The sequence below is a fragment of the Eptatretus burgeri genome, chromosome 6 (assembly GCF_056783735.1).
Source record: "Eptatretus burgeri isolate ZD-2024b chromosome 6, Ebu_testis_v1, whole genome shotgun sequence".
NCBI lineage: Eukaryota > Metazoa > Chordata > Myxini > Myxiniformes > Myxinidae > Eptatretus > Eptatretus burgeri.
In genome coordinates, this window is record NC_140966.1 from 98,600,129 (window position 1) to 98,609,708 (window position 9,580).

The 9,580-nt window shown below is 40.9% G+C and overlaps 1 protein-coding gene across 1 annotated transcript; it reads left to right on the forward strand.

Annotated features, from left to right (window-relative positions):
* The first annotated feature begins 4,207 nt into the window (after window positions 1-4,207).
* Window positions 4,208-7,322, forward strand: LOC147025437 (uncharacterized). Its single transcript, XM_085883682.1, has 2 exons — window positions 4,208-4,328; window positions 5,567-7,322. Exon 2 carries the CDS (start codon window positions 5,674-5,676, stop codon window positions 7,231-7,233), a length of 1,560 nt encoding a protein of 519 aa, XP_085739808.1. The 5' UTR covers window positions 4,208-4,328; window positions 5,567-5,673; the 3' UTR covers window positions 7,234-7,322.
* The last annotated feature ends 2,258 nt before the right edge of the window (window positions 7,323-9,580 follow it).

Genomic DNA, 9,580 nt, shown 5'->3' on the forward strand with positions numbered 1-9,580 from the left:
GTGCAAGCTAACGTCTGACTTGCAAGGACTACTGTCAACACCAACCTGCAGATGTAAGTCCTTTGCAAACCTCCCCATGTCCATTGTCGGAGTTCTACACAGGAAATTGGAAAAAAAGAGAATTTTTCGTTAAAATTTTGCGTTAACCTAAAAATGAGGGATCACGTATGTAATCTTCTTGATTACCATTTTAATAATTTCATTAAGACACCTCCTATCGGATAGGGAAAGGCCAATTGCTGTTGAAGGGTTTGTTTCTACAATTAGAGCTCCCAAGTTTGTGATGGTATCACAGAGTTTTAGACCCACAGGAGTCTAAACCACCATTTAGAAATGTTTTTTTTTTCTTCTTGCACCCCAAATTTCATTCCAACACTCCAAATTTCCAAACTGGATCAATTTCCGAGCTGGGACTTTTGGAATGAAATTCTGCATCAATAATTACAATAAAAAGTATGCAGAGTTAACATAATGTTTGACCTTGACCTAATTTATAAGGTCATGACCCAATTATAGACATTTTAACATTTTTCACCAAAACTCGACTGAGGTTTGGCTGATCAGAACAAAATTGCCCTCGTTAGATAGCCTAGAACAAACTGAATTTGAACTGAATTCACATCCTACCATTCTGGGTTAAAGGTCAAGGTCTTACACCCCTTGGAGTACTAAACCACCATTTAGAATTTTCTCCCTTTTTTCTGCCAATGTCTGAGCTGCATCTCAGAGCCAGCTGGGACTTTCAGAATGAAATTTTGCATCAACAATGGTAATAAAAGTAATGTGGGGTTGATATAACTTTTTTGACCTTCACCTAATTTTAAAGTCATGACCCAATTAGAGACATTTTTAACATTTTCCACCATAACTCAACTAAAGTTTGTCTGATCAGAACTAAATTGCCCTCTCTCGATAGCCTAGAGCAAGTCACATTTGCATTTAATTTGCATCATACCCGTCAAGGTCAAATGGAGGTCTTAAAAAAAAAATGACGCGTTTGTTGTCATCGCTCAGTTTTGCCAATGTACAATCTCAAAGACCGATTATTATCCTTCCAAGATGTTCTTCCATCATAATAGTGGATCTGCACTGAAGTTGTGAACCTGATATTTGATTAAGTGTCCTTGCCCTACTTTTTTTCGGATTGTGACCAAATTAACAAATATTACAAAATTAGCTTTACGGATACTATTGTAGATGGGACACGTTTTCCGAATTCACACTCAATCCCTAGATGTTGAAGGTCAAGGTCATATTATGGTCCGAACAAAATATGGCCATCATTGGATTACGGGACAAGGGTAAGCCGCGAGCGACCACCAAGGTAAGCCTCCCCCGGTCAGGGGAGTACTACCCTTGGCAATCATTTTGGGATTGCAGATATTTAGTTACGTAGCATTTAGGATTGTGTAAAAAAACAAAAACAAATATTAAATGTCATATCGGCTGTGAGAGTGACACAAACAGACAATTAATTATCTTCTGCAGGAAGTAGCCACAGGAGAGACAGAAAACCATGATATGAAAAAGAAAGAAAGAAAGAAAAAAAAAAGGAAAAATAAAAAAACGGGAGGTTATATATTCTGAACAGCAAAATAAAAAAATACTTTCAGGAATGATCAAGGCAGTGGTCTGTTTCCCATGCACTGTCCGGGCTCAATTTTTTGGCTCATTGAAAATATTACAATTTTCCCATGTTTGGATTAATTTGAAGCAACTTTTACTCAATAATCAATTCTCTCCGATGAGCGTTTCCGTGTTCTAGGATGGGATAGACAGACAGTATAAGTCAATTTTATATGTATATATATATATATATATATATATATATATATATATATATATATATATATATATATATATATATATATATATATATATATATATATATGTGTTTTTTTTTGTTAAGAAAAAAAAATTGAACCCCATGACGTACCTACAGTTTTAACCCCCCTCCCCAACTATTTTGTTTTTACAAAACTATATACTGCATATCATATGCCACTTTACCCTCCTCTTTTCTTACTCGTTTAATGTAGAGGTTGAAGCTCATGAAAGATCTGGACAACAAAAATGAGAAAGTCAACAAATTAACAGCGGGTATTGGGAAACAGAAGACTGATGGTGCCTTTACGGTTAAGGTGCCTGGCTTAAGTTCTTAAGGTCCCGAGTTGAGGAAGCCCCTGTGAAACCATTAATTAACACCAGGAAGGTTGACTCTGGGAAATAATCCATTCAAGTATCTCATGTCAGAGTGGTGACCCCTCCAGGATTGTGCCCCCTAGCTAATGAAATTGACTGATCAGCAGCCATGTACGCTTCATGTTGTGCAGGGAATATGTTATATGTAAACAGGAAAGCAAGGGAATATAGATAAACAACATTGGAGTTAGTTGATAAAGCTGCAGGAATTGTAAAGCTCATGAGTAACAGTGAATGAATGCGTGTAATCGAGGTGGCCTTTCATCCTGGTTTCAAGAACTCCAAGGAAGAGCATGATGACTCAGGAAGGAAATTCCATAGACAAGAGAAAAGGGAGGCAGGTATGGAGATTAGCAGAAAGTTTACACTATGGAGCTGATTAGGCAATATGTTTCTGGATTACATGAGTGCAACTGTGTGTAGTTCTGGGAAGCAGAGGGCAGGGGGACAAGACTGGAAGAACGGGAATAGAAGACCATGAATTCATCAGTCTTGTTCGCACTGTGAAAAGAGAAGGCCCTGTGCTGCTGTGAGCTACTGATGAGTTTGAGAGGTATGGATTCCACCATCTTCAGGTTAGTGAGTTGTGATGAAGCAACCCTGGCTCATTTAAAGAAAGTCCTACTCCTTGGTGCTGCAGTTTAGTGCCTGATGTACCGTTAAGATTTGAGGACAACCAAAAACAAATACTTGGCTGTTGTGATTACGAAACATCATCTTGCCCTGGAATATCGTTTAGAATTAGCCGGCTGAATATCGAATGCAAGTTGTCGCTCTTGCTATATTGGTCTGTTTCCCTTCTTTCAATTATGTTGCTGTTCTTGTCAGTTCTGTGTTCTGGCTCTTCCATGAGCCTCGACTTTGAATACAAAAAAATGGCAAAAAACGAGGACTTTTAAATCCCAGACCTCTGCTCTAAATTGGAGGATTCGCCAGACAGTGTTTGTGAAGACACGGAGTTGAATTTTTGTACTTGGCAGAGAGAAGCATAATGTTCCTGATTGTGTCAAAAAAAAAAATAATGATAATAAATCACCATTGTTTGTGGTGGAAGTTTTTTATCTTCAGTTTTGTAGACAGGGATGCAGCCACGATTTGCTTGTAATACGTGTGGGGAATTGTCCAAAAGGGTACAGAGGATTTTCCAGGGAAGCGGAAAGATTGTATGTATCACCCAAAAGCAAAGTAGTTCTTAGAATGCTGCCTTGGGAGAATAGAGATTCATGTGAAAGGGATGTGGAATCAGTATTTGGATGATGATAGAGGGGGGGGGGGTCTCAGTTGTGAGTAAACAAGCTCTGGCATGACAGCAAGAGTTTTTGAAACTGATGAAAACTCCTCATCTCTCGTTTTCCGTCTCCTCCTATTTTTGTCCCTCGTCCCTGCTGTTGGTGTTTCCCTCTTCTCTTTCCGCTGTTCCTTTTGTTCTGTTTTGTTCTGTGTTCTCGCCCTTCCATGAGCCTTGACTCATCAACTGCATCATGATACTTATTATGGCCAGCACTTGATGAAGACCCATCACAGCATCATTATCCTTTTCTCTCGGTATCCTGCCCAATGTCCTTGGCTAAAATGTTTGAGAATGAGCAACGCAGTCAGGTGGTCTTATTTGGTTCCCTCACTCAGATTTGATAGTGTAATTGCCATGGAACATACAATTGTATTCTTTATTGCACAATTAAGACTTTTAATTTAGCAACTCATCTTGAAGTAAATGCTGAATGAGGATCCAATCAAATAGAACACTTGCAACCATCAAATAACTATTCTTACCTTCAAGCTGATTTCATGTATGTATGACAAAGTATGACAGATGAGGCCCTTTTGGGTTGTGCAGAATCCTATTCCTCTTATCTCCTACCAGGTTGTATAAAATCACAACCATACCTTAATAGTTGATTCAAACACTGCACTTGTAGAGCTTATCAGAAGCAGTGTTGGAACAAGTCAGAAGCAATGCTGTGCAACTGGATTTGCGATTCATCATCTTTGCAGGAGCTGCCAATCATGTCAAGAGCATTATATTGCACTGAGCCCAGGAGAGGTGGATGTGATGCTGGAGTGCCGGCACAGAGCGGAGAGCAGTCAGTGTACTCCATTGAGCTGGGACAAAGGCCTTCTAGACTGTGAGTAGCTCTGATTTTTCAAGGAAAGATTTGGATCATCAGAGGATTCCCAGTCTATGGCTAGCTTGGCAGACCAGCTTTGCAACTTGGTCGGTCCAGGAAATAGTCTCGGAGCCAGGCCACATTTAATTAGACTATTGAGCACAAAAGCTTCAGCGATATGAAAGCAAACGACCATCAGTGCTGACCCAGAAAAGCCAATTCTTATGTTTTTCTCACTCAGCCTAAGACCTTTGGCGCCCATTTGAAATGGCGCCAAATTTCACTTTTGTTTAGACTTTTGAGCACAATTGTGATTTTAGGTATATGGAATTCTTATGAGGCTCTTTCTCAGAATCCGTAACATTAGAATCCGCTAAGGTCAGCCGAATAAGCTTAAGAATGCCACTAATTAGCACTAATTATCATTTTAATTAGACTTTTGAGCACAAGATCGAAACATGTCGCAAATGAAAGATGAATGTATAACAAGACAGAATATATCACTTAAGAACGCAATTAGGTCAGCCTAAGTACCTTAAGAATCAATTAAAGGTGATCAACACCAACCAATTGTGGCCATTGCAGAGTTAATCAATGTTGCTCAGCCACACCTGAAACTTATATTTGTGTATTCCAATCGTCATGGTTATTCCAGAAATACTGTCATAATAAACATCTAGGTCAGCCTAATGAGCTTAAGAACGCCACTAATTAGCACTAATTATCATTTTCATTAGACTTTTGAGCACAAGATCGAAACATGTCACAAATGAAAGATGAATGTATAACAAGACAGAATATATCACTTAAGAACACAATTAGGTCAGATTAAGTAACTTAAGAATCAATTAAAGGTGATCAACACCAACCAATCGTGGCCAATGCAGATTTAATCAATGTTGCTCAGCCACACCTGAAACATATTTGTGTATTCCAATCGTCATGGTTATTCCAGAAATACTGTCATAATAAACATCTAGGTCAGCCAAGCTGTTAGAGCTTAAGAACGCCACTAATTACACTGAACAACAAATTTCAAAATTTTTTTTTTACTGGAGATGTGTAAAGTGATTAAGACTAATTTGGGTACGCTGATTTCAAAAATCATAACCGTTTTGCTGTATCACGTCAGGATTTTCAGGAACAGAAATATTCCCATTGCCTAGAAGTCAGGATTTCAATGAAATTTACATATGTCTTTAACATGTCTATTTCGTACAATTGTTGTTAACTTGTGTTATATTTCTTTCTTTCAGATAAAGATGAGTAGGCGTTCCTGTACCAATCATCCTGACAACTTCTGTTATGTCTGTGGTCGGTATACCAAAAAGATCAACAGCGAAGTATATCTACAGCAGTGAAAATGAAGGCCGCCTACTTTCACTACTTCGGGTGTAAGGTGGGGGACCAAGAACAGAGCTGGGCACCACACATCTGCTGCACAAGCTGTCACACAACCTTGACTCAGTGGTTGGTGGGCAAGCGCGCGAGCATGCCATTTGCGGTGCCCATGATATGGCGTGAGCCGCAGAATCATCATGATGATTGTTATTTCTGCTGCACAAGCATCGCCGGCTTCAACAAGAAGAATAAAGGTCACATCAAGTACGCTGACTGCGTCTCTGCTCGTAAACCTGTGCCTCATGATGACGAGAACCCCGTTCCAACACCTCCAGCTGATCAGAACATAGCTGTAAGCAGTGGTGAAGAGGATGGTGATGATGAACCTTTTGAACCCGACACTCAAGAATCACACCTTCTGAACCAGGGAGACTTAAATGATCTTGTAAGAGATCTCTCGCTGTCAAAGGCGAAGGCAGAGCTGCTTGGATCAAGGCTGCAGCAGTGGAATCTACCTGAACCTAACACCAAGATATCCTTGTTCAGAGCACGTCACAGAGACATGGCTGAGTTCTTTGAGATGGAAGACACGATGACATTCTGCAGTGACATCAACGGTCTGTTGAAAGAACTTGGATGTGATCACGATCCTGCAGACTGGCGCCTCTTCATCGACTCGGGGAAGAACAGCTTGAAGGCTGTTTTGCTCCACAATGGCAACGAGAAACCATCAGTCCCACTGGCTCACGCGTTCGGCATGACAGAGACCTATGAGACTATGCGGCAGCTGCTTGATTCCATCAAGTACAATGACTTCAACTGGCACATCTGCGGAGACTTGAAAGTGGTGGCGCTGTTGTTAGGGCTGCAGTCAGGCTACACGAAATACATGTGCTTCCTTTGTCTCTGGGATAGCAGAGACGACAAGAATCACTGGACGAAGAAAGATTGGGAAGAGCGAAAAGAGCATGTACCTGGTCGACACAACGTGAAGCATGTCGCCCTTGTCGACCCAGCCAAGGTTTTCCTTCCACCACTCCACATAAAGCTCGGCTTGATGAAAAGTTTTGCACGGGCAATGGATCTGAATGGGCGTGGGTTTTTATACCTCAAGGAAAAGTTTGGCAACACCTTGTCGGAGGCCAAGATCAAGGCTGGTGTCTTTGTTGGACCGCAAATCCGACAGATTATGAAGGACGAAACTTTTCCGACAACTCTAAACCCCAAAGAGCTGGCAGCGTGGAGGAGCTTCAAAGCTGTGACGGACAACTTCTTGGGGAACGAGCGCGCGGACAACTATGAAGAAATAGTGCAGCAGCTGCTTGAGTCCTTCAGGAAACTTGGCTCCAGGATGTCCCTGAAAATCCATTTCCTACACCAGCACCTGAACTTCTTCCCTGACAACTTGGGAGCAGTCTCGGACGAGCACGGCGAGCGATTCCACCAAGAGATTTCACTCATGGAGACGCGTTACCAAGGGCGGCACAACCCGAACACGATGGGCGATTTCTGCTGGTTCCTGCATCGTGAAACTGACACAGAGCAGCACAAACGCAAAGCCAAATGCCTAAAGCATTTTTAATTACATTCTAGTGGAGTTTTTCTGTAATTTCTATAATTTTGAAGCATTCATGATGAAATAAATGAATAAATGAATTTTTGTAAATTTAATTGAAATCCTGACTTCTAGGCAATGGGAATATTTCTGTTACTGAAAATCCTGACGTGACACAGCAAAACGGTTATGAGTTTTGAAATAAGCGTACCCAAATTAGTCTAAATCACTTTACACATCTCCAGTAAAAAAATTTTTGTTGTTCAGTGTTATCACCTTTATTAGACTTTTGAGCACAAAAACGAAACATGTCGCAAATGAAAGTCGAGTTAATAACAATGTAGAATATGTCACTTAAGAACGCAATCAGGTCAGCCTAAGTACCTTAAGAATCAATTAAAGGTGATAAAGGTGGCCTTTATCACCTTTCACTTATTGCATTAGTCCCAATTTCTTGGTATGGTGAAACTTTTATTGGTAAAGCGCGACCGTCCTGAAAGTACTATTGGTTCGTATCTCAAACGTCTTGGTTAAAAACACAGTAGTAGTGTAACACAGTAGTTAAAACACACAGTAGTTATGTGGTTAAAAACACAGTAGTTATACACGGTCATTGCGAAAACATCAACTAAGTCAAACTGATGAGCTTGAGAAACGCACTGAAACCCACACTGATTAATTATCACTTCCATTTTTCACTTGAAAATTGACAAATTTTGTCAATATTTTCATGCACTCCCACACGAACAAGGAATAATTAATTTTGATGTTATACCAAAACCTGTCAACAACATAATTTATATTTAATAATTTGTTTCATCATCTGTTGAAACTGAAATATTTTCGTCGTCGCTGGAAGCGGTCTGTTCTTCCTGACTGTCATCTTCAATTTGTAGTTTAGCAGGGAGCTGTGGACCTTCAAACCAGACGATTTCGTTCCTGTTGTCCTTAATCTCCCATCCTTTTTCCGGAGCTTGCTGTATTATGGCTTGGTCAGCACTACTAGACCACATCCTCGCTACAAATGCTGATCGCTCAAGATGGAGCAGGAACTCTGCTCTGCAGGGTGGAAGGCTGTTGGCATCAACCCCTTTTAGTCTGTGGAACGGGTTTGTTGACGTCACCGAAGGACTGTAAGCCTTTTCGAACGCTTGATACCATACACGGTTCAAAGATGTGGCCGTCTTGTATCCGTACATGGTACACGTAAACGCTTCGATCGCATGTGCAGTAGATGCATTACATCCACCATCACGGGACAAACTCGAGAATGCTTTTTGGAACTGTTCACTCTTCTCCACTTTTGATGCAGGACGTATCTTCCCCATCCTTACAAATGCTGAATTATAGTCACATCCGGGAAAGGTGTGAAAGGCAGGAAGTGCAGCACACATCTCTGGTCCTGTTTGATGTGCTATGGTCGATATATTGAGGTATCGCTGATTCTTCCCTGTTTCTGTATCCATATTTTTGCCGCAAACTTTTGGCAATGATGCAGGAGGATTACACAGATGTCTGTATCAGAAGCTCTTACTATGATATTACCCGTGATTCCTTGAGCTGACATGGCAGCAATGTGGAGAATGATACGGGTATCAGCCTCATGATGATTGCTCTTTAACGAATCGACGTCTTCTTGCACGACTTGGCCATTTCGGCTGGTTATATGAACACGTCTGTCATTGAAGCCAACGAACAAGTCGCGCTCACCAATTATAGGTCCATACTCAGCTTTTCCCCATTCACATTCTAGGAACAGGGGCAGTTGGCGCTTGAACGAAGTAGACTTCAAAGCATCCTTGCGTTTCGGTCTTGCTTGCTCAGGGCCTGTAATGTTGTATGTTCCTTCTGCGGTACCTAGTCAGGTTGACATGCTTGGATCATATTAATCACTGGAAACTGGGAGGGGAATTTTAGAATCAGGAAATTTTGAACAACATAGCCAATGTGAATTAGTAGCTCATTAAACTGAATAACTGATGGTGTAGAAATGCTCACCCGATGCATCAATTTCCACTTCCAGGGGCGCAGTTGTCATCCCTTGTTCAATCGAATGATCGGTTTCCTGATCATGTGATGAGATCATCTCCACGTCTGAAAAATGTTGACATTGCTGCCTTAATTTCTATCAAATTTGCGTACTATAGCGGACCGATACATCTAATGTCTAATCAGCTAAAAGTGTCACATTGTGGATGAATTTAAGACGATGAATATGCATCATCTAACGGCCTGAAACTGAGCATTTGGAAATTTCCATTCAAATGTCATCACGTACATTATCGATGAATACACCAAAGTACTCACCTCCTTCGTCTGATTCCATTACTATTTGGAGAGTCGACGGCTAGAGAATCATCGTCTGCAGTGTGCT

Coding starts and splice junctions, on each gene's coding strand:
- LOC147025437 (XM_085883682.1), top strand. CDS start 5,674: ATGAAGGCCGCCTACTTTCACTACTTCGGGTGTAAGGTGGGGGACCAA.